Source organism: Hyposmocoma kahamanoa, unplaced genomic scaffold (genome assembly GCF_003589595.1).
Source record: "Hyposmocoma kahamanoa isolate Upper Pololo Valley unplaced genomic scaffold, ASM358959v1 98972, whole genome shotgun sequence".
NCBI classification, from domain to species: Eukaryota; Metazoa; Arthropoda; class Insecta; order Lepidoptera; family Cosmopterigidae; genus Hyposmocoma; species Hyposmocoma kahamanoa.
Window position 1 is genome coordinate 1,232,592 of NW_020655740.1, and position 26,597 is coordinate 1,259,188.

Sequence of the window (26,597 nt, forward strand, 5' to 3'; positions counted from 1 at the left end):
ACGTGTATATGTTTTTATAACAAACCGAGGCTTCAGGCCCTTCACAGGTGCCGTGGTGACGGCGGTAGTCATAAAGAGTCCGAAACGTTGGTTTGTTTAAAAAGCAAATATACACGATTTACATCCGAAAAAAGGTTCATTTATCAGAGTTTGTGTATGCAATTGTCTATAACGTAAGCTCGTGTCAAGTATTTGTGTTCAAAGAAAGATGTCAAAAAAATTAAATTATTACACTTTTAGTTTAACAGCCTCCGTGGCCGAACGGTTACCATGCCGAACTGCCACGCAAAGGCCCCAGGTTCGATTTCCGGGCCTGGAGAAATATTTGTATGGCCTACATTTATTTCTCTCGTGAGTTTGGGTGTAATTTGTAGTTGTCTATGTGTGTGTCCATGACACCAGCGACACAGGGTTTATCTAGTGCGGGTCTATGTTGAGTGAGTGCGTTATTATTATTATTAGTCACATGGTGCCTCATTTTCTTCCTACAAACTTATAGGACTTCCAACAAGTTATGGGCCCAGTGTATCCACTCAGTCAGATTGGCAAGGAATAGAAAGTAATAAAATAACAATGTAAAACAAATTGTGAGCAGGCAAAAACGAGGAAAGAATAAAAATGGCACTACCAGAATCAGGGTCGGGGACCGCAGCTACATCCTTACAGTTTACAGGAACGAATTGGTCGACATAGGTATTTCGATTATCATGCATTCTAGAAGAAAAGCAATGCAAAGAAGTTTTGAAAATTTGTCACAAGACAATACGGAAGAAAAACAAAAGAACTACCTATTTTTTTCTCAAAGATGTCAAAGCCAAAAATATTATCGTACAATGCCTCACAGACAAACACATCGAATACGTACGTAATGCAAAAACACCCAAGAAATGATCGACAATTTGCGGAAAATTTATGAGCGAAAAGGTATGCTATCCGCAATTTACTTTCGCAAGAAATTACTGACTTAAATGTAAAGAAAATGAAGAGCTGACCAAACATTTCAATAAATTCGATACCCTTGTTACAGAATTAGAAGAAATAGGTTCAACATTACAAGAGCAAGACAAAGTATGCCACTAGGACCCAGCGGCTACTCTTTCTAATTTTGACCCCAGCTTCAACATATTTGTTATTTATTTGTTGATTTTATTTATTTATTTACTTTATTTATTTATTTTACATTGTAAACTTACAGCTAAATAGCCAACACGCTTACAAGTCAAAAATACAAAGTCAATAAAAATTAGGTTAAATAAAAAATAAAAAATTAAATCAAAAATAAAATTAAAAATTAAATTAATATTCTAAAAATTTACAAAATTCTCTATAAATAAAAGCAAAGCTATCAGCGAATAAATCGATATGGTCATATTGAGTGAGCAAGTCTCCGATCAGGCGTATTGCGCGAACGGTAGGCGCGTTCGAAGCGTGTACCGTGCGAGTGACGGGCTTGTGTAAAAGCCGCAGACTACGGCGCGGCGCCACTGCACCCTCATCACCCCAAGGCACACGCACAGGTACCAGCAAGTCTACCTTGGACATAATGTTACTATCCACCTTATGATGAAACGCAGCTATGTAGTGAGCCAGTAGAAGCATCTTACGCCTACGAGACAAAGTGTCTAATCCCACCATGCCCGCAACGAAGTATGATGGATACAGGTTTTTTTTTTTTTTTTTTTTTAATTTATTTCCAATCAACTACTTAGGTATATTACAATCACAATTTTACAACATTTAAAAACCATTAAGGTTCGAGTCAATGCTGTTATTAATCTACATCGAAAAAACATAAACGGTATTATAATAAAGTATATGAAAGTATATGTATACACATACCTATACTACTTAAACTACACCACTACAAAATTACACTACTGTACTATAGAAATAAAATATTCTTAATTAAAAACAAATAAGACCAGAAAAGCAAGGCTGTGGTAATTTCTACTCTGCATTTAAATTGTTTAAGAAATAAGTTTTAAGTTTCGATTTTATATTAATTGTCGTGATATTTTTTTTTAATTCGGAGGGTAATTCATTAATATACCGGGGGACCAAGTACGTCGCAGTCCGTTCACCGTATTTATTGTTTGCTCGAATGATATGCAACCGACGCTCCGCAACAGCTCGAGTGTATACAGGTTGTTGCCGTTCTATTTGTAATTCCTTATTAAAGAAGTAATGTTTAAGCAAGGAATACTTAAAAAATGTCATTATAGGTAGAATTTTACAATGCTTAAATAGTTTACTATCGTCATCAGAAAATTGATTTTTAAGTTTTGGTGGTACAATATTCTTAAGAATTCTAATTTGGAGCTGATATATATGACTAAGGTATGATTTATAAGTACGACCATAACTATTAAGACCATATTGTATGTATGATTCAGCCAAAGCGTTGTAAAGTATTAATTTCACTCTAAATGGTATTTTGTTTTTTAGAATGACGATATTTGCCAAAAACTGTCTCAACTTATTACATATATGCTCAACGTGTTTGCCCCAGTTGAGTCTATTATCGACAGTCAAACCGAGGTATTTAAAGGATTCGACTTCTTCTATTACTGGACATGTGCATATGTTATTGAAGGTTACATGTATACAGTCGTGATTGTGAGCAATAATATGTTTGGTGGGAGAATTTTTTAAATACGGAGATTTAATAACAAGCAGTTTAGTTTTGTCGCAGTTTAACACCAGACCTGCATCATGGCACCACCTCACTAATAAATTTAAATCGGCCTGCAATAATTCACTAGCTTTTCGTGGGTCTTGATCTGCAATCAACAAGCATGTATCATCAGCAAACTGATAATACGTACAGTGATTGAAAATATTACTCATATCATTGACATAGGATAAGAAATGCAATGGACCTAACACCGACCCCTGGGCCGTGCCTACTGTCGATTCTACTGGTTCACTGTATGAATCACCAATCTTAACACAGTATTTGCGATCGCGAAGGTAATTTTCACACCATTTTAGTAACGGACCCCGTATGCCACAATTGTCAAGCTTGCTGATAAGTTGCTGGTGTCTTAAGGTGTCAAACGCACGTGAAAAGTCAATAAACAGAGCCAAGACAACACCTTTTTTGTTCAGTTGCTCATTTACTTCATCAGTAAACTTTGCTAACAAGTCTGTCGCGCTTTTGCCGGCCTGAAATCCGAACTGGTATTGGTATATAACATTGTTTTTTTTATAAAATTCATGAATTTGCTCACAAACAAATTTTTCTACAATTTTATCGATGGCAGAAAGCAACGTAATCGGACGATAATTCGAATAAACATCTTTTTTACCTTTTTTATGAATAGGTCTTACACATCCCAATTTCAAATCATTAGGATACGTACCATATTTAACACTACAATTAATCAGATTAGCAATAGCCATAGATATCTCTTGCCCAATCATTTTTATATCAGAAACTTTGATTTTGTCCGATCCAGGAGCTTTATTTGTATTTAAATTGCTAATAATTTTATTTACCTTGGTACACGTAGCTTTACGGAAATAGATACTGCAATCTAGTTGTTTCGAATAAGAACCTGGGTCTAATCAGAAATCAGAAATCAGAAACATTTATTGTATGAATTGGTAAAATACAGGTGTTACTTATAAGTGATTAGATCTACAATTCTTACCCAAATCAGGCGTACAATGTCTTAAAATTACAATTCAATTAAAATTTATTACAACTTAAATGTCAAAAATTTAAATTATAATTAAGTTAGTTATACAATTGTCAAATATTTGATGTCTTTATATAAAATTCGTTAAGATTGTAAAAAACTTTGTCAATTAACCATTTTTTTAAACAAGCTTTAAATTTATCACCATTTAAACATTTCATTTCCATTGGAAGTCTGTTATAAATTCTAATCGCTGTTACATAGGTGCTGCGGTCAAAGATCGTGCTGTTTATTTTAGGGAGGACAAGACGGTCCTTGTTTCTGACGTTAACGGAGTGCACATTAGATATTTTAGTAAAGAAGTTACTGTGATTACGTACAAAAAGACATATTTCCAAAATATATATTCCTGTTAAAGTCAGGAAACCCTTTTCTTTGTACAGACTTCTTAGAGAATAGTCACTGGGTTTACTATAGATTATGCGTAAGCATCGTTTTTGTATTGTGAATATTTTAACCGCATTGACAGAGTTTCCCCAAAAAATTACACCATACATTAATAATGGGTATACGTTCCCATAATATGCGTTTTTTGCAACTTCAACCGACGCTACATCGACCAATACAGATAAAGCATAGCAATAACTACCAAGCTTGTTATTTAGCACATCTATGTGATGTTTCCAATTTAAATTTTTATCTATAGTAATACCAAGAAATTTAGTAGTGTTTACCTCATCAATAACGTCATTTTCATAAGTTATGTGTAAATCTAAGTCAATTTTTTTGTAATTACCAAATTGCATATATTTTGTTTTAGAATTATTTATTTTTAAATTTAGTGATTTAAGCCAGGTAATAAGACCGTTCAATGTATTGTTTATGTCAAATTCGTAGTCAATTTTTGTTTTTCCGTTATTAGTAAATAATATTGTGACATCATCAGCGAACATAATATAATCTAAAATGTGATTATTACAATTAGGGACTATGTCTGTTACTGCTCTAGAAAATTCATTTGCGAAATATTCTGATATAATTTTTAGAGTGGTTTTTTGTGCTTCAAATGCCTTGACAATAGCTGCATCGATTGACAGTGTCACTCGTCCTAATAGTTGGTTTACTATTTGGTAAACTTTTCTGGTATTATTAATGTTGCTTTTAATTTGTTTTATATAATATGAGTTTCTCTTATTTTCTAAAATTCTGTGTATTCTATTGCGCAATTTATTAAATTCTAACTTTAACACTAGATCGTTTGAATTCTTTTTCCATAAATTAAACAACTGATTACGTTTTTCGCATAGGCGAGTAACATTTCCATCGACCCATGGCATTTTACATCGCCTTGAATGTCTATTTCTATTATTTACAGCGTCATTAGAAGTTGCAGTCTTAGTTGCACTATTAAATGAATTGCGAATAAAGTTATAAATATGATTAGGACACTTCATCGTATTCGTCGATAACCAATTTATTTTTTTCAATTCTTGTTTTAAGGTATCAAAATTGATAAGACATTTAGTGTCAGCCTGTATACGCCCGGGCATCGCGTCATCTATAGGTATGGGTAATACCCGTACTGCCGTCTATAGAGCCATCGTGCATATTTACGCTGAACACGTTCAACCATAATAGAGTATTTGGCTTCATGAGGATCCCAAACTATTGCTGCATATTCCAGTTTGCTGCGTACGTAGGAGTTATATAACACCTTCGCCACAGCCACGTCATTGAACTCATAGGAGGTCCGTAAAATAAAGCCTAAAATACTATTCGCCTTTTTGCAGGTTGTTGTCACATGTAAATGAAAGTCCAATCTACTATCCAATGTTACTCCTAAGTCACAAATGTCAAAAACTCTATCTATACAGGCGTCAAATAATTTATACTGTGTCAATCTTGGGCAGTGCTTGCGGGTGTAAATAATAACTTTACATTTCGTATTATTAAAAGGCATACGATTTGCTAGACTCCACTCCGACACCGCATCAATATCCGCTTGCAAGGCAGTTGTATCTGCAATATCATTCACGCCTAAGAACAGCTTGAGATCATCGGCAAAAAGAAGACATCGAGCAGTACCTATAACCTGAGGTAAATCGTTTACCATTAGCAAAAATAGAGTCGGACCCAGAGTACTCCCTTGACTCAAGCCAGATCTTGTGTAATACTCTGCTGAAGCAAATCCCTGCACTTTTACGAACTGGCGCCTATTGTCTAAGTAATCGGCAAAAAACCGCAAGAGCTTAGGTGTACAGCCCAATGACGCTAATTTCCTCAACAGTATGTCATTGTCCACTAGGTCAAACGCCTTTTTAAAATCAAAGTATGCAGCGTCCACCTGACGTCCGGCATCCATTTCTGCCGATGCATAATCCAACAACCCTACTAGATTAGTTGTAGTTGATCGAGCTCTACGAAAGCCGTGTTGGCTGTTGTGCAACAAACTATCTATTTGCATACTGAATTGATTGTTAAGGATTGACTCAAATATTTTTGCAAAAACTGAAAGTACTGCAATAGGCCTGTATTGCGTTATATCACCTTTAGCATCTCCTTTCGGGACTGGTGTTACACATGATAACTTCCAGCAGTGCGGATATTTAGTAGAGTTAAGACAGAGGTTATAGATAAAAAGCAGTGGTGCCTGAAGAGCTGACATACAATCCTTCGCGAGAAACACTGGTACACCATCAGGACCCACCACAGATTTAGCTTTTAGACGCTGAATAGCAAATTTAAAATCGGACTCGCTCACACCCAGGATAGCTATGTCCCTAGCATCTGCTAATGAATGGGCAGCTCGAGCGGCGTCCTCAAAATCCAGGCGTGGCGGGTCAGATTGGAAAACTGAGCTGAAATATTGCGCGAAAGCGTCAGCTGCAGCCTGACCGGACACTTCCTCACCGTCGTAGGAATATACATCAACTCCTTGCCTATCTTTTCTTTTATCTTTAACGTATCCCCAGAATCTGGCTGGTTCATTAAATATACTTTTTTGCAAACTACTTATATGTTGTCGATATGCGTCATTAATTAGTTTTTTAACGTGCCACCTATAGAATTTGAACATTTCTTTGTTATATTCCTTTCCCTCAGCCTTATATTTTTTAAGATGATAATGCTTGTATTTTAAGTAGCGTATAATTTCACCAGAATACCATTTTGGATACACGAAACGATTAGCACGTTGGTTAATCATTCGAAAAGGTACAAAACTATTAAAACACTCGTATATCTTCGAATAGAAGAACTCAACAGCCCCATCAACGTGGCATAGTTCAAACATGTCGGCCCAGTCGATTTCACCTAAAGCCGCGTATAGCGCCTGATAGTCCGCTTTACGCCAATTCCAATCGAGACACATACCCTGTTGTTTCCGGGTACGAGGGCAAGAAGATGGCGGAGGCCCAGCAGCACGCTGCAGTCTTATAGTCAGATCCAGCGCGGGATGATATTCATCTATCGGCACTAGGGGGTCGCAAGCAACTGAAACGTTAACCTGATCAGAGGCAAGATCACTCAATATTAAGTCTAATTTTCCGCCATAACTATTAAGCACTGAATTATGATCTTGCAACTTACAAAATTCGCAGAAGAAATCAAATTGTGTTTTAACATTATTGGAAAATGAATTTAAATTAAAGTCACCTAAAACTAAAGCATCAAAGTCAGGATATGAACAAATTACATTTTCTATACATGTTAATGTGTTCAGATAATGGTCATCATTACAACTTGGAGGCAAATACACGACACAACATATCAATTTCGTATTATTTATTACACGTGATAGTAACAAATAGTAGTTCCTTGTCTGGTGTAAGTCCACTGACATCTGAGATCTCGCGCACAGAGTAACAATCACGCACTGCCAGCAGCACTCCACCCCAACCAGCATCACCCATTCTATCTCGACGAATCACCCTGTATCCTTGTGGGAATATGCAAGGCTGCAAAGTTGTTGTTTGACGCGAGCGCTTGTATTGAAAACTGAGCAAGCGAAGGAAGATAAAATATATTCCTGATAACAAAATAGATTCCTGAGCGCAGCGACGGTTTCAAAGCACGAGACGCAAAACGACTTTGCTGCCGAGCGAAACACACAACTTTCACCTCACTATAGCGAGGAAAACGGTAGATGAAAGAAAAACAATTCAAAAATAAAACATCAGTTTTTTTAATTAAAAGAAAAGTTTATCTTCGGAGGCGTTTTGTATTTACTCCTCATCACTTTTTATTCTTGCTCGTACTTTTATTTTGTGTGGTTAAGCGACTATTGAACTTATTTTAGTTCTTCAACAAATTAAAATAATTTAACAAACACAATTAGTTATCATCGTCAATTTAATATCAACAATTAAAAGAATGAAATATACCAACAGATTTATATTACATAAATAAATAATATACGACAAGTCGCTTATTTGAACGTGTCATTATTTTTTTTCAGTCAATCGTCAAGTTCGAATTTCAAAAACCTTTGATATTTGCCGGTATAAAAAATAATACACAGGGGTTTCATAATTGTCGCTTCGTTACGGAACCTTTAAGATAACTTTGGAGCATTGTGAAAACAAGTACGCTGCAACTGAATAGCTTTTTCTTCTCTCGCGACGCGCACCATTTGTCGGAAAGAGCTACGCGCACCGTAGCATGGTTCGGGCGTAGCGTTTGAACGATTCCTATACTCTTTGTTGGCACTACGCGGATTTATTACAGTCCAGATAAGCCGATTCGATACAAAAGTGTAATTCGTAAAGAGCCTAGAGGTAGTACCTCCATCGAATTGAAGTTGCGTGATGTTCGCCCACAATTCGGCGATCGGTGTCATATCATCGATCTCACTCGATGTGGCGGAAGAAATTGATGAGTGAGTTTTTATTGTTCGGTGACGGCGGCGCCATCAATCACGCGCTATTATCACGCGGCTTTTTCATTAAAGTGAGAAGTCGCGGCGCGCCAGGCGGGGGCCGGTTAATTGACGGCTAATGGCTTTTAATTAGAGCACGGCTCGCGCCCAAACACATTTCACTTTACAACAAAATCGCCAAAATTGACATTTGAACATTTGAAGTGCATAGCCGTACATTGCACTTCTCCTTCTCAAATTGCCACACATAGGTTCTCGTCCTGTCCGGGTACCCCTAGAAATATCTCTATACTTTTTTAGGGTTTGTTGAGAAGTTACAAAAAAGCTGTTCTAATACGTGGCGAATGTGCACATTGCGGCTTTGTTTCCGAAAACCCTATGTACAAAATGCAATAATGTGATAACTCGTGATATGTGAACACTTGTGATAACGCATACAGTTCGCTTAGTGGAGACGCGTGACGAACATCTGTCGATGCGATTTACTTCGTTCGGGAAAAAAAAGAGCGTACCCTTAAATTTAATGTCGATTCTCATAAGTGTTATGGAGAATATGAGTCGTACTCCAAGGTCATCACGCTTGTCGAATACGTTAAGGGGCTTCCGACAAGGACCGAAACATTGTAATTTGTTCCGAGTTAATATTTCATTTAAGGTTTCCTTGTTGTTTTAAACGTTTAAGTGAACGCAATTTGTATTCTAGTCGGGTTTTGTGTTTTTGTTAACAGTTCTTAGTAACAAGCGGGATATTTTAATCCCCTACTCACCAGGCTTTCTCTGTTCAGTACTGTACATTAACGATAACCGCGTATCTAAAACAGTTTCCTTTTTTCGAGTCCCATGCCAATAGGGGGACATACATATATGAGTGGATGGCGATGAACACAGTTTTTATTATAGCGTTTTGTTAGTACCATCTCGCCGGTAACTTGTTCTTAGAAAATCAAGCCTTGTGCCGATGCAGCATTCAAACATCTCTACATAGGGCGCACTATAAGTTTCTGGAACAGGCCAATAAACTTAAGAACCGACACCTCAGCTCGAGTTCAAATTTTTCTCGTACTAATTCGGTCCATTTTGCTTAGGTCAAGCGGCATGAGATACTGGCTTTATTTCAGAATTTATTTTTTTACAAACGAAATTAAAGATACTTGAAAAATTTATGTCCTATACTACATAGGGCGCAGTATAAGTTTCCGGACTGGCTACTTACTTAAACAATATTTAAAAAGTAATTATACATTTGAAAATGGAACTCTTGGGCTGTACAATATCGTTTGTTTCATCTGACTGTCACTTGTTTTTACATTGTGGTATCATTTTAGAAATTGGTTGTTTACATCACCATGGATTTAACTGAAAATTTTCGCAGTATGATTTTCTAAGTGTTATCTTATTATATTAACAACTCAGCTGAGCTTCGCTCGGTTTCAAACTACTTTTGACGATGAAGCACCATGCAAGACGACTATTTATAGCTGGTTTGCAGAATTCAAACGCGGTCGTGTGAATCTCAGTGACGAATTTGGTGATGGTCACCCGACCACTGCTGTGAACAACAAAAGCATCGATGCTGTGCGCCGTATGATACAGACAGGCATGTAACATACCATTAGATTCGGTCATCTTTAGGCATAGGCATGAGTCAAATACAATCAATACTACAGAAATATTTGAGTGTGAAAAAGCTGTGCTCTCGGTGGATCCCACACAATTTGACTGAGGCTCAAAAAACGGATCGCGTCACTTGGTGCAATGCCATGCTTACCAGATTTAACGAAGGGGCGTCAAATTTGGTGTGGGACATAGTAACAAGTGACGAAACATGGAATTATAGTTACGATCGCAAAACAAAGCAGCAATCGAGCGTATGGGTCTTCGAGATGAGCCAAAACTCGAAACCAACCAAAGTGGCGCGCGTGCAAAGTGCTTCTAAATTGCTTCTTTTTTTTTAATAAAACTGTACACGATCAATGTACCGTGAATAGTGATTGGTACACGACCATTTGTTTGCCGGAAGTTATTGACAAACTCCGTAAAAATAACCGTAAACGCCGTATCATCTAGCACCACGATAATGCCAGTTCTCACGCGGCCAGACAGACAAATGAATTTTTGAAGGTGAACAATGTTGACCTTATGAGCCATCCCGCGTACAGTCCCGACCTGGCACCTTGGAACTTTTATTTATTTCCAAAAATTAAGAACCAGTTACACGGTCAAAGATTTTCATCACCTGAAGAGGATGTCGAAGAGTATGAAAAATATGTCACATAGGAGTGGCATAAATATTTTCAAAATTGGTTCATTCGTATGAAAAAGTGCACGAACGCTAACGCTAAGAATATATTAGAAACAATAAATTCATTTCTGACCATTTATATTATTTTTCTTATTCATTCTGGAAAGTTATAGTGCGCCCCACATAATTATTTTCTAAATGTTTTGAAGTCTCTGTGAAGCAATATTAGATGGCGTTTCGGATCTTTCGGAAGAGGCTCTGTGCACAATCGACACAGCACAGATATAACAATTATGTTTAAAGTAGCGGGTAATAATTTGCATTCATAAGAACAACGCCGATTACAAAGTTTCCTTTAATCGATAAGCGAACTGACACATTACGCTATCGTACGTCACGTAAGTTGCAGCTCGTCTGCTCGTCTTTGAATTAGATTCACACGACGCCGGTGCTGGGCGCAGACGCGGATGTAGTGAATGCTTAAACCTGCCCCCTACCTCTGGAACTCCTATTTTAAAACGTACACCTCCCCCACGGCACTCCACTATTGGATAGCCTCGTCCTCGAGGTGACGGCAGCGGCGGCGGTCTCGATAAGAAAGAAAAAGAGGAATTAAGAAGAGGAAATACATTTCCTCATTATTTTTAACTCTTAAAAACTTGTAATATATTTTTCAGTTAGACCAAACCGAATAATTTTTAAGTTTTTATTTCTACACTGAATCTTATTGCGTTCCCGTTCAAATATTAGCATTCTGTTTGAACCTACGGACCGCAATAAATGCATTCCACAATAGTGCTTCGCGACTATATTAGAATAGGCCTCATCTCGCCTTCATTGTGACGAAAGTAAATGCTGCAGTCACATTGGAGTCTTGCCTCCGGCCGCGCCGCCGCTCTATTTGTGCTCTCCCGCTCCCCGCCGGGCCGTCTTTCCTTTGTCCCTAATCCTGAGTTTGTAACAATTGTTTTGCTTCTCTCAGCAAGACCAACAAGAACGCGATATTATCCTCGACTTTATTATTTACTCATGCTGACAGTAGGACACCAATGGTTACGGCTGACTTGTGTCGAGCGTAACTGTGTTGCAACGAACACAAAATAAGAATTTATTTGCGTGGGCGGCAGAGACGCGACTGAGCTCACAACGAGGTAGCACTGCTTCAATCACAAACCCATAAATCTAATTCGGACGTAGTAAAACGAGAAATGTAGTAAAAGCGTTATTCTAATGGTTTATGGGCTCGTACAGCTGTTACCAATAACTGCCGAGCTGTCCGTCCTCTTGTTCGACGTCTGCGCCTTCCGCTAATCTTTCGCGTACACATTACGAGCAGCAAATAACTTTCATCGATTTGATCATTTAGGTTAATTGTGCCTGGCCGAGCGGATGAGAGGCCTGTTTTACAGACTGCGGAGAGCGCTTGCTATGGTAATTTTAGCAGTGTACGTGCAACATAATTTGGCGGGTGCTCATTCTGCATAAACAAACACGCGGCGTTGGCGACGGGTAATCGCCAACAAAGAAATCTGCCGTAGCGGTACGCGTATGTACTTATTTACATCAGCAATTAAGTCATTTTGTCACAAGGGCGTCAGAGCTTCGCCCTCTCTACGATTCCCCTGGAGATGCAGAACTACATGGATTTCTATGGCGGTATCATAGCGATTTCTTTATATTAATTAGTACGAAGCTTGCCAAGTAATAGATACTAATGTATACTTATTAAATAATACGAGAAAAAGCCTCACTCAATTAACGACGTAGTAAATTTTTATCCAGTACGAATTTACGGTCCTAAATTACATCATAGGCTACGTTTTATGATAAAGTAAAAACGCAAAGTGTTGTTGCTGGTGTTTACTCCAAGCGGGCTATTATTATTCGGCGATCATTAAAGGCAATGGTGGCGGCGAGTCAATCGCTCGGGTTCATCTAACAATAAACAAACTATTTGCCAGGGGAAGCGTCGGCGCTCCCGTCTGACACACTTTTCAAGTCCAAGTACAGACACACGGTTAACATGTTGATAAGCCTTGTGCTTTTGTACACAATTGCGTCGTCGTATGGAAGACAAGTGCCACAAGTCAGTGGAAGGCCACGAATACACATTCACCCTTTCCAGGGGCGAGACCTTTTACTTTTTAATGAACCTTAGCTACTTTGTACCCTATACAAAGGAGAGACGTAGACGACAAGTTTGGGTGCATCGCACAAACACACACATTGGCGCGTAGTCACAGCGGCAAGGACCTGAAGCGCGTGAGACACCCTAAAACCTTCTGCAAGCAACGACTATCTCCTCACGCATGAATGGGATCGATAGCGGGGCAGCCGCCCCCGCCACGGTCAACGACCCGCCCGCTTCACCGCCCGCCAGCCGCCCTGTGCCGCCGTCTTCCTTACAGCTGTTGCAGCTTGTACGAGGTTCGCCGTGAGTATGTCGTTTCCCACGCAGGGTTCAAGGTTTACGCGGTCGTCACCTGCGCTGCGCACGCGTCATGTCGCGCACAGGTAAAGCTCCGCAAAATTGAACTTCTTCAAAGTATACACATCGATTCTACTCTTTCAAGAAAAGGTTATATATACGGCAATTTGACAGTCACAGATGTGCGGAACTTATGCGGAAATTCCAGCTCTCACAAGGTACTTGTTCATAATAAGCTGTTGCATTTCGTTATTACACTTTTTCAATGTAATAAAACTATATTTTGCCCTGGATAAATGATAAATTGCAGCAAATCATATTAAGACAACGCACGAGGTACGGCGATTATCATATTTTCCTCGCATCAAATGTGAACACTGTGACATTCCTTTCTCTTCAAGAAATAATTCTGGATTCGTCTGTGACTTCCGAAAATACAAATTCCAATTTTTTATTCGGTAACAACAAAACGAAAGCGTAATGATATCTTCTGAAGATGGGAGTTTAGGCCAGAAGTCACCACGCTGCTATGCCAATGCATTGTTGCCCAGTGCAAGTAAACTGAGGGCAAGGCAAATAAGCAAGTGCATGAAATAATGCAGCCTACTTTAGGAAGTACCATTTAAAATAGGTAAAAATAATTTAGCCGCCTACGGCAAAGTCGACATAAGAGTTAAATTAAACTTAGGATGGTCCGGTGCACAGAAATCGAACCCATCAGCTACATTTCCTTAAGATGACGGCAAATCATGTTTGCTAAAGAGACACCCAGCAGTAAAAGCTTCGTCTCTCCTCATTACATGATCATCCTTTGATATGATTAGTCCTCTGCATAAGGCAATTACGTCACACAAAGTAATGCGATAGTGTGCAAATTAATTTCTCCAGCGGTTTGTACGCTAAAAGCGTTCGCTCCATTAATTACACACTAGACAACGGAGTTCCGTGGGCGCGGCTCGCCTCTGCCTCGCCTGCCAATCGTCTACTAGCAAGAAAGATGCCAAGTTGCTTGTGCAGTACACTACACACTGCCAAAAACAGGTGCATTAAATTCATCTCAGAGGTGAACGTGACACTTCAACTTAGGACCTAAGTGAAAACATGTTGAAGGTAACAGACGTCAATGTAACAGGCGTCATGTGAAGCCAACACTCGAGCGCAGAGTTTGAAAATATTTAAAAAATCGTTCATAATTCAAAATAAAGTAGTTATAATAGAACTGATCATTTCTATACCTATAGTTCAGAACAGGGTGTTTGGCATTAATACTCTTGTATATACGTAATTATTAAAATTTGATTACTAACACCATTTCAATCAGACATGACCATGGGACCTGTAAAGTGCTCGAAAGGTTGGTTTGTTGCATTGGGTCCGACAAAAGTTTCATTTCTATTTTAATGTTGCGATAGTAAAAACCTAAGAGCTCGTTTTATCGACATATTCAGTCTACATAATCGGTGTTGCCATTCCCACATCGTAACTACGCGTAAACAGTCCCTTCATTCGGTATCGCATTAATTAGGGGACAGATGTACCTGTCTCGGCGCCAGCGTTGCGCTCGATCGCGAGCAGGTCCTGCTGGGAGCGGCGCCGATGGCGGTACTCGGCGCGATAGTCGGGCCAGCGGCCGAACTGCGCCGGCGCGTTGAGATACTCCTGTGAGGAAAAGCGCGATGCGCGCGGCGGTGAAAATCCCATCTGCGCGTAGTATTCGTGCCGGAAGAGGTCCGGGTGCGCCAACTGGTTGCCGAAATAAGCCCGGTGCGCCACGCCCGGCGGCGGCTCCGTCAGCTCGTGGCCCTGTACCGAGCTGGAGCGCTGTGGGCCCAAGTCTCGCGCGCGGCCGCTCGTCTCGAAGCCCATGCGGTGCGGCGAGTAGTCCACACCACGCGGGCCCATCTCAAAGTGCCCGTGCGGGCGACTCGCGCGATACACCTGGGGCAGGAACGGGTTCTTGCTTTCGCGCGCCACCGCAGCCGCGGCTGCTGCCACAGCGCCGTAGTCAAACTCTGTCTTGTCCTCGGCATTGGCGCTCTCACCGACAGCAGGCGGACGCTCGGCACAACTCTTGCTCAGACCGGCGTCACTGCGACCCTTCGCGAGTGTGGGCGCCGGCTCCGACATGTCTTGTGACGTTCGCCGACTTAACTCCATCGTGAAATTTTGTTGGTTCGCTTGAGTCATGTCGTCCGTTTTTACGTATACGTCATCCAAACACTAACTTATTACATAAACACTATAATTGACTACACAAAAAATAGCTCGTTATATCAAAAGTTTCGTCAATTGAAGTAAACAGTATCTAAGTTTGTATAATATCTAAAAAGTGTACTATCCAGTTCTCAGGAAAATTATCACAACCGCATACACAAACTGTCGTAGAAACGAAACGTTTAGGGAGGACCGCCAATGTTTGCAACTGACGGAGACTCGGCGAGTGGCGAATTTTATCAATATTGCGCAACGGTCACTAGGCGTTACCTTGGACGGCATAACAACTAGACTTAATGTTGATAGCGAACCTCCATCAACAACTTGACTTCATGAGCGCGAACAGATTCTAACTACGAGGTGCTGAACCACGCGCTGACGGATGTGCAATAATAATGACAGGCCCAATAAAGACGGCCTTTTCTATGTGCAGGCTTAGGTACTGCAACGGTGGTGGGAGCGCCTCTTAAATCAATTGAGTGATAAGCAGCAAAAAAACGTCTGAGGAGAAATAAAACACGTAGTTTTCATGCGGACGAGAAACTACTTATTACTACGTGTTGAAAAGTCCGTTCGCGATACTCAGTGCTCAGGGTGAAACTGACGAATCAAATAAAAAACCCAAGAGGTTTTCGCCCTTCTCCTGTCCACGTGGCAAAAAAAACGAGATAAGTCCCGAGGTACGTAATGAGTGTAACTCGAGATCTAAGAATCGAGTGCACTCGTGATCAGAATGCGTGAACGTTAGCAGCTAGCGCCGTAGTTGCCGATGGCAGTTATCGCCACCATGACGGTATTACGACAGGTCTAGTTTATTACCAATTGCGATACTAAGTGTGGAATAATAATTTTTGGTGCATTTAAAAACCAAATGTAAGTTTTCTGTTCTCTAACCAACACTGAAATGTACGAATACAGTGGCGGCGTAGTGATGCATTTGTGTAGTTGAGATCGGAGGCCCAATGTTGGGCTCAAACAAAGTCGATGGATAAGATTCCGAAAATGCACGTGTTTTGAGACAGAAAGGGGAAGCGGCTCCACACGGGCTTGACGCGAAGTTTTCTAACGTTCTGGATGACAACGACAACACAGCCTACTTAGGAATATGTTTCGATTACGATTATGTTGTTGACGACTATTATATTAGCTAGTAACACGAAAAGGACAACTCACTTTGCAGGAAAATAATAAGATTGGTAGCCCTCGTGTAATAACACACTACAGGGTACGACACTGTATTTAATTGTACAATCCTAAAGCACTGTGACTGCTGTTCGCGGTACAGGGAGGAAAGCGAAGCGAACTTGAAGCAACCACTATTGGATTGGACCACTAATAGTAGTGGTACTTGTCACATGTTTACATAGTAGAACACCTTTTGGCGGTAAACAAAATATCAAAAAAGGGCGAAAGTCGAGTTAGCCGGGCGGGCGTGAGGCAACAGGCCCGAGTTTGCCTGTGAGGAAGCCACAGGTCGAGTCTCCGAAGTAAGACGGCGGAGCCGTTGCACAACCTTAACACCTTAGGAGCAATGATATGTTTGGTTATAGGCCTCGGGAGCAGTCGCGGGTGCCGGCACGGCGGGCCGCGACACGTGCGGCGGGCGCGGCGGCGGGCGGCGACTGGCCTGCGCCGCGACGCCCTCCCCGCGCCCTGCACCCCTCCGCGCGCGTTCACACGCGGCGCTCTACTCCCCTCATTAGGGATTCCCTCGGCAATGCACACACTGGCCTAAGCTCCGAAGTTTTTAAAGAATTTCAAGGGACCGCCATCGTAATAAGTTGTCATAATATTCATTCTTTGAAACAATTTAAAAGTTATTAATAACCGTTGTTACTGTTACGGAAGCAAAAACGTACAAAATGTTTTTTTATAAGTCACACTCGAATTGCAGTGTTATCCAAAAACATTGCCGAGCAGTTTTTGGAGATTTCCTTGCGACGTTCCTTACGGTGCAAACGCAGCTCAATGAAATAGGTTAACGATCACGCTTCTTTCTAGCGGCGGCGCGAAGCCCGCGCCCGCTTCCACGTCTGCTTAACAGCCTGACCAATGGCCACAAACATTGTGTCTCTGTTACACCATACGGACAAGACTAAAAAGTAAAGGATATGAAAGCTGGTGCCAGTGCATGTACCAGTGTCCGTCTCTGTGTCTTGCCTGTCGGCAGCCGCCGGGTGCTAGCGGCGGCCATACCTTCAATAGCTTTAACTTGTTTCGCCGTAGGTTGATTACTTTTTTATTTTTGCCCCCTGCTCTTCTTTAAATGGTTTAATTCACGCGAAATCACGAGCCGGTGTTTACTTTGGCCAAAACAACCTTTCCGCTCGTATTTACTTAGGTCGAGACGAAGGAGGTGAAAAATTGAATCGCAAGATACGACGCCCGTCGTCTACCGAGCCGTGACACATATTCACCATACACGTGCACTTCAACATATTTTAGTATTTAGTAGCAGCGAGATTAATTAAACAAGGGCGGCTACTACGACCTACAAAACTGCTACGGTCGTAGCGAAGTCGTAGCGCGTAGCCAAGCCAGAAAATTGGCGCCACGTCTACGCCATCAGAACTGTAGCGCACTGCGTATGGGTCGTAACGCAAGTAGTGATATAGCCTAACGTAGGTCAGAAAATACACACTTTCAATTAAAACGCAATGAGTTCAATCTGTCACTGGGGTCTACACCATCCAGTTCTGAAAAAATTTTTGGAAAACGTCCTAAAGTGTCTTCACGCATTAGCCGAGTCCATCCCAGCCTGGAAAATAATACCTCACCTTGAAAACCAGTGTGCTGACAAAAATTATTCGTTATTATATCAACATACCTATATACATATGTAACCACGCTGACCAAGACGTTTCCAGTGATCATTAAATATGTCTCAGTGACCTATTAGCTATATGACTTTGTATTACTGAACACCACTTTCTATCACAACATCAGTTCATGTTTAGCTTCAACAATCACCAGGTGGCTAGTTCGTTCAGCAGAGAAAAAGCTATTCATGGCGGCTCTTTAATTCTTATTAAAAATAATTTAAAATTTAAAGAACGTACAGATATTGTGAGCCTATCTATTGAGCGGACTATAGAGATATCCTGCATAGAGCTTGAACGGCTTGTTATATTAAGCGTGTACAGACCCCCTCATTCATCTTACGAACTATTTGAAAAAAGATTAGATGAAGTTTTAGCCAAATTAAATAATATAAATAAATATATTACTGTTTGTGGTGACTTCAATGTTAACTTATTAGAAGATTCCAGTGCTAGCAGTAGGCTCATATCATTTTTCCAATGTTATAACCTTGTGAATCTTTTTTTGGTGCCTACTAGAATAACTTCTACTACTGCCACTTGTTTAGACAACATTTATACCAACGCCGTACCTAGTAATAAATCTATTATAAATAAATTAACTTCAGATCACTGCGGTCAATTGGCCACTTTTAATATAACTGTTGACAAAATGCCGAAAAAGGATATCACATGTGTTCCGATAAATAATGGTCGACTTAAAGCTTATAGAAATAACGTAATGCTTAAACTAACTGACATTCCGTACGTTAACGATCCCAATAAATTGTATAATTCAGTTTTCAACATAGTGAAAAGTGAACGTGATAATGTTTTTAAGTCCAAAATCATAACTATTAATAATTCATTGAAATTTAGTGAATGGGCGACTGTGGGAATTCACAAAAGTAGACAAAGGCTATATGATCTTTACGATGAAAGAACTTATAACACTAGTAACAGTTTTAATGATTTTGTTAGGAAATATTCGAAAATGTTTAAACGTGTTTGTGTGGCAGCCAAAGCAATGTTTATTAATAATAAAATAAAAAGCAGCGCGAATGTAGTAAAAACGACTTGGAATATTATAAATAGCGAAACTGGAAGGGTCAAACCTCGTAACTTAGATTTTCAACTAAGATTTAATGACAAAATTGTAAACACAGACGCAGAAGTTGCTACAATATTTGAAAATTTTTTTACCGACGTTCCAATTTTGACTACTAATTCGTTAAATTCATCTCCCACGGCCGCTGAATCCTTACTAAAAGAAAATAATGCAGTTAGTATCACTAATTTAAGGTTCCGTCATGTATTTCCAAACGATATTGTTAAAACCTTTAAGTCTATAAATATAAAAAATACTGCTGATCTTGATGGTCTTTCAGTCAGAGTAATTAGTTCTATAGTTGATTGTATTGCGCCTTACTTAGCCTGTGTCTTTAATAAATGTGTTGATGATGGTGTCTTTCCTGACCTCATAAAGCAAAGTAAAGTTATTCCACTTTTCAAATCTGGTAGTATTTCTGACCCCACCAATTTCAGACCTATATCAATACTACCAACTCTCAGTAAAATATTTGAAAAAATTATTCTAAATCAGATGTGTGTACATTTTTATAGTAATAATTTAATGTCTCCTAAACAATTTGGTTTCACTCGGGGTCGCTCTACAACCGACGCTGGTGTAGAGTTGATTAATCATATATTTGATGCATGGGAAGTCTCACATGATGCTATCGGTGTATTCTGTGACCTTTCCAAGGCTGTTGATTGTGTGCACCATGATACACTGGTCAGGAAATTTCGCCATTATGGTGTGGCGGGACGTGATCTCGACCTTCTTAAATCGTATTTGCGTGGTAGGGTACAGAGGGTCGATGTTAACGGTACGAGATCGTCAGGGTCTGTAATTAGCATGGGTGTCCCTCAAGGTTCAATTCTAAGCCCATTTTTGTTTTTAGTTTATATTAATGATTTACCTAGCCTTATGGAGAGTATAAAACATGAGATAGTATTGTTTGCTGATGATACTTCCTTATTATTTAAAGTTAAAAGGCACCAATGTTCCTATGACGATGTGAACAATGCTATATCTAAAGTAGTTGATTGGTTTGCTGTTAATAACCTACTTCTTAATGAGAAAAAAACAAATTGTGTGAAATTTACATTACCCAATGTTAGAGAGACGGTTACAAACATTGTAGTTAGAAACGAAATTGAATCTTGTGGATACAGTTGTATTTCTAGGTATACCGTTAGATGCTAAATTGCAATGGGGTCCCCATATAAGTAAGTTGTCAAAACGGCTCAGCTCTGCAGTGTACGCGATTAAAAAAATAAGGAAACTTTCAGACGTCGAAACCGCTAGATTGGTTTACTTCAGCTACTTTCACAGTCTAATGACATACGGCATTTTGCTTTGGGGTAATGCCGCCGATATCAATAGAATCTTTGTCCTGCAGAAACGTGCAGTTAGGGCAATTTACAATCTGGGCCCCAAAGTATCTTTGAGAGATAAGTTTAAGGAAATTAACATTCTTACACTAGCCTGACAATACATTTATGAAAATATAATTTATGTTAAAAGGAATAGTAATTTCTTTATGAAAAATAGTGACAGACATAACATTAATACGAGGAATAAAAATAAACTAGCTTTTCTTGATAGTCGTCTTCACAAAGTCAAACAATCATTTAAGGGGCAATGTATACGCTTCTATAACAAGATTCCGGTTGATATACAAAATTTGCCTTTCACGAGGTTTAAAACTATAGTGAAACAAAAACTTTATACTAAAGGTTATTATACAACTTCTGCGTACTTGGATGACAAAAATCCGTGGTAGTAACCCGTTTAGCTCATGGAGGTAGTCTCAATCTGATGTTTCAAATAAAAAAATATTGTAAATGTTATTTACAAAGAGCAACCCCTAGAGTTTCTTGCTCATTCTTCTCAGGGGAATCTGCCTTACGAATGAGCGGTAGAGTTTAACCATTGTGACGATTTCAAGTGTAATAATGCTTACCTATGAAATAAAGATTATTTTGAATTTTGAATTTTGACCTATTATACTTTAGCGGGATCGCGACTCGATTCGACAGAGGTTTCGCTAATGTCGTACGTCCCGTAGGCTACGCAAGAATGCCAGTGCGCATTGATGCGGCGTGGCATGGGCGCGTTGCGTGCTCTATTATAAGCTTTTAAGTTAGTTCTGTTGTCACTGGCTTTCGCAAATAGCTTCGCTTCCCGAATTCAGCAAGGCCAAGCAATGAACAGTTAAGACACGTACCTTTCCCGTGCAGATGCTGCCTGTTCTCGGAGCCTCGTAGGCTTTCCGCTGTTAACACTAGCTCCTCCAGCTGTGGCTTCTTCTGCTCCAGCTCGCGCAGCACTCCCTGTGACACAAGCACATAGTTAACTCCCAAAGTAGCTGAATAAAACGTATTCGCTATTCCACACTATTTTACATCTGCATTACATTCGCACATTTGTCAAATTGCATTATTCCATGTGCTCTATAGTGTATTTACATTAACGTTCATTGAAGTGATTCCGTAACATATTTTAATTATTACACCTTTTTATTACAATAAGTCAGTCTCGTCATTGATTCAGTGGCGTATAGGCGTGCCCCTCTCGTTCGGCAGTGCTAACTTTGCTAGTGGTTCTCAAACTTTAAAATGTTCGCATCGAAGTCTGAACATACTTCTTTGAAGTGTTCGAAGTGTGACGATCAATTCATTGATGGAGTGCACTTTAGCGCGTGCAACAAATACTAGCACTGTCATTGCGCTGGGATCACCGAAAAGTGTGTGGCGTTGTTCAAAATGTAAACATTCTCAAGTACCACGTGTGTCACCAGTATCTGATGGAAACTACGAGTTGCTCATGAAGGAAATTAAACCTCTCGGCGTAAGGTTGATGCCGCTTGATTCTTTGGTCCAGGAGGTACAAAATCTTATAGCAGATCTCTCAGAATTAAAGGATACAGCAAAAGCTACTGAAAACACATTTAGGGAATTTTCATCTAGGTTCACGAAGATTGAAAGCCATTTAACACTTCTTGAGGACGCAAAGATTGTACAAGCCTCCATTCAATCCCAAATTGAGAAAATTGTTAATGACATCAATGACAAAGAGCAATGGGATCATATGAATAATATCGAGCTGCAGGGCATTCCTCAAAATGAAAACTTACTCCGCTCGGAAAAAAATCCAATACCCAGTATCTAAGACACAACTTTGCAACGCGTGTCCGAACCCGTGACCCGGATCATATTAAGCCAATTATTGTATGCTTTAATAATAGGTATATTAAAGAAGATTTTATAGCTGCGGCTAGAGTAGCAATCAAAACGTCACCAATTATGCCATCTGATTTGGGTCTGCAAGGGAGATCTAAAGTATTTGTGAATGATCATCTTACCGTACATAATAAAACACTTCTAACAGAAACCAAGAAGATGGGCAAAGAACAGGGGTTTCAGTATACATGGGTAAGAATGCAAAAATTTTTCTACGAAGAGACGACTCTTCTCCTATTATATCCATAAGGTCCCCAAAGGATCTATTAAAAATCTCACCGAAATAATAGACATCATTCTTATATTCAATCTGTGCATTTGTGTTCCGTGTGTTATTTTGAATCAACTAACGTATCAAGTGCTCTTTGGATATCAATTTTAAAGTTACACGTCTAAAAGTTTGCGAACTGCAGGAATGCCATTAGTTAATCGAAGGAATGCAGGTAAAAAAGTCCTATTCACCTATTGCTACAAACCAGCTCACGCACACATTAATATTTTGCATTGTTTCGAATCGCTTGCCGGGCTCTCATCTGTATCGACAGTGTTCTATTGTATTCACTTTTCGCCGTCATCACAAGTAATATTTGCTGTACGCTACTGCCCATTGGCTTTTTTCTTTATTATGTTATGTATTTGCTGCCCATTGCTAAGATTTTATATAAATATAAACGTTTTATATTTGGTGTATTTTGCGTATATGGCCCTAATAATAATAATATAATTTTGTACAAGAGAAGCGAGAAACTTAAAAATAACATAGATATTAATTATATTATACACAATTACGTTTTTTGTAAATTTACGGTGGTATTATAACCGTGTCTTTGTTGTATCTTATTTTTTATAGGTTGCTGTATTAATTATAAATATATTGATATTTTTTATTACCTTTAAAAATGGCTGGACTTAATTTATATTACCAAAATACCAGGGGCCTACGTACTGAAACTAGTACGTTTTTAAGAAAAGTTTATTTAAGTTCATATGACATTATCCCGTTGACTGAGACCTGGTATTTCGACTGGTATGGAGGACGGAGCTCAGAAGGGCGTTCTATATACCGATTACAGTAAATATTTTGAATGCATTGACCACGGAATCATACTTGATAAGTTATCGAGGGCTGGTGTCCACGGTGATCTATATAGTCGTCCTATATTGTCGTCCTATATTGATAGGCTCAGTCAAGCAGTGGTTCTTGCCGGTTATAAATCCACTTGGAATTTTGTTCCCCCGGGTTTTGCCACAAAGGTCTCTGTTGAGCCCATTATTGTTCATCATATTTATTAATGATATCTAACTTTGTTTTCATAACTCTGAAGTATTACTTTATGCTGATGATATGAAAATGCTCAAAAAAATTGTGTCAAATCAAGACGTTCAGACTCTACAGGATGATCTTGATCAGTTCGTAGCTTATTGTCGAATTCATAAACTAGACTTAAATGTAACGAAGTGTTTCGTCATATATTACTCGCGTAAAAAAACCATTATCGGTGGAGGTTATAGTCTTCTAGGCAGTTGTATGAATAGAGTGGATAGTGTTAGGGATCTAGGCGTGTATTTTGATTCCCACTTGCTCTTATATCTATAACCTATAAACATAATGAGGGAATAGTTGCAAAAGCATATAGAGCCATGGGGTTCTTGATGCGGACGTGTAATGATTTTACCGACATAAAGCCTATTAAAATATTGTACTGTGCTCTTGTAAGCAGTGTTCTCGATTATGCTTCTCAGGTGTGGAACCCTAGATAAGTTTACAAATCACGTATTGAAGCCATACAAAAAAACGTTTTTGAGGTATTTAAATTATAAGACAAAACAGCGAACGACAGGCTATGTGGAGCGTTGTAAGCGTTATCATTTTGTAACTCTCGATAATAGGCGAAAAGTTAATGACATTTGCTTCCTGTATAACATAATAAACAGTAAAATTGACTCGTCGGAAGCATCGGAACTACTGTCTAAATTATCCTTTAGGACTAACGCGCTGAGTCTCATGCGTCAAACGGTGCTGTGTGTGCCCGGGGCGAGGACTAATTATAGGCAAAATTCATTGTTTATCCGAGCAATTAAAAAGTACATACAATCAATCGTCTATTGACATCGATCTGTTCAGTACTAGTGTAGGCTTGATTCGACGAACGTTTACTAAGCAAAATTTTACGTAATTATTTATCTCTCCTTATTTTGTTTCCTGTCTTTAAGATGTGCGTGTTGTTGGTTGGGCTATATAGGGTTAAATATTTTTCCTTTTTTTTTCTTTTCTTTTTTCCCCTGCATTGGCAATTGTACCTGTTTTCAGAATGTAAAATAATATTATGTAGTTTACATTTTTAATAATAATGTTTTAGTTTCTGCTGACTAAAAACTTAATAAGTTATTTTTTGTGCTACTTGTGGAGATTTGTAATTAGCACTTTCACCTGTTACTCAACATTTATTTATTGTTAAAAATTCGCTGTAAATCTTCCTAAAAGTAAATAAATAAATACGTAAGCAGTACGGCTCCTTGTGAAAGGGTTCGTCCAGGGAAGTACTGTCACTTTACCTATTTCTGCCGCCAAGCAGTAATGTTACCATTACTGTGTTCCGGTTTTGAAAGGTAAGGGTGCTGGTGAAATTACAGGCACATGGGACTTGTCAAATGACTCAGGGTAACGGGCGCAGTGGCAGTGCCCCTCAGATGTTTGCGATTTCAAGCTCTGAGTGGCACTGCAACTGTTATGGACAGGCGTGTAGCTTACCATCAAGCGCACGACTTGTTCGTGCCGTCACTTGATATTATAAAAAAAAACTCTCTTCTCTGTTTAAATGGCACTCGTTTTTGTATGAGTTCAGAATCAGTGTGAGAAGTTATTGACAAATGATCAACACAAAAATAAAATCTCATTTTTTCATTCTCATTTTTGACGTCATCGTTACAACGATCCATAAATGGTAGGCAATTAAATAACATTTTAAATACAGTTTTCCAAGCAGTAGGTAAATTTAAACGGGTAATATGCAATTTGGTAAGTTCTTGTGTGAATTACCCAGTATTTCAACAGCTGTTGTGATGGGTACCACAATTCTTAAGATGCTGTGACCCAGTAAATCATCGTTTTCCGCGTATGTGTAGTGCGTTAAAATTTGTAAAGTAAAAATCTCGGTCGCTGTGAATCGGAGGGGAGCGGTGAGGCGAGTGCCTGTCGGTCGAATGCTCGCCGCGCATGCGCGCCGCGGCTGTAGGGCCGAGCTGCGTTACTCGTGGCAAAACTGTAGTTCTTCAACAAGGTTGTGGAACGAGCCTGCAGGACTTCCCGAGGCAGAATCGGCCCTCAGTTCGAAAAATAGCTGTAAGTACATAGAGAAAAGTTTGCTCAGAGGTTCTTTGTGTGGCAAGATCGGAAACGAGGACCAATAAACAACGAAGCAGTCTAAAGAAATGGATTGGTAAGAGAAAGAGTAGCCGACACGACAGCGCCTACAACCAGCGAGTGGAATATTGGTAAACCGTACATCACTAGGGCCAGCGCGACGTGGGCACGACCCCCAGTCGGCGGGCGGCCGCCGGAGGCGACTGGGACTCCGCGCCGCGGCTCTGAGCACGCGGCTACATTTTGTTGCAATGACTTAATATACACAGCCGAATTGCCAACACATTAATAGCATTACATCATGCAAAACTGCTCCTGCCTTTCTGTAGACTTTTCGACCGACATTCTTTCATTCGACCTCGTCTAGCCGATATAAAATGTGTATGCTTCGACGGCTGCATCGACATTAACAAGTATTAGGATGTTGTTTCCGAATATTATAATAATCTTTGTTTATCAAATAAATGAAGTATTACAAAATCGTAGCATAATACTGTATTGTTTTATGTAACGAGAGAACGTCTTATGTATTTAGTTTTTCGTCCCTTAATTCAATATCTTCGTTAAGGGATCCGGTAAGGTGCTTGCCCGGCGCGAGTCGCGCGCATATTTCTTCTCTCGGTACTACAAGCAAGGTCTATTTTCCCTCTCACGTTGTACAAACCAGTTTTAATCCTTCGTACGAGGGTTGACTTAGATACCCAAAGGAGTGATTTTGCCGCCCCA

General features: G+C 39.6%; 2 protein-coding genes across 2 annotated transcripts in view; both read right to left on the reverse strand.

Annotated features, from left to right (window-relative positions):
- Positions 1-26,597, reverse strand: part of LOC113238956 (dystrophin, isoforms A/C/F/G/H) — a 429,949-nt gene that overhangs the window by 318,446 nt on the left and 84,906 nt on the right. Inside the window, exon 20 of the mRNA XM_026475816.1 lies at positions 21,493-21,598. Coding sequence (XP_026331601.1) covers positions 21,493-21,598 — 106 coding nt within the window. The remainder of the gene's footprint in view (positions 1-21,492; positions 21,599-26,597) is intronic.
- On the reverse strand, positions 14,394-17,020 carry LOC113238962. The gene is made up of 2 exons (XM_026475830.1): positions 16,915-17,020; positions 14,394-15,563 (listed from the first exon to the last, which is right to left on the reverse strand). The coding sequence occupies exon 2, from the start codon at positions 15,372-15,374 to the stop codon at positions 14,709-14,711; it is 666 nt and encodes a 221-aa protein (XP_026331615.1). The 5' UTR covers positions 15,375-15,563; positions 16,915-17,020; the 3' UTR covers positions 14,394-14,708.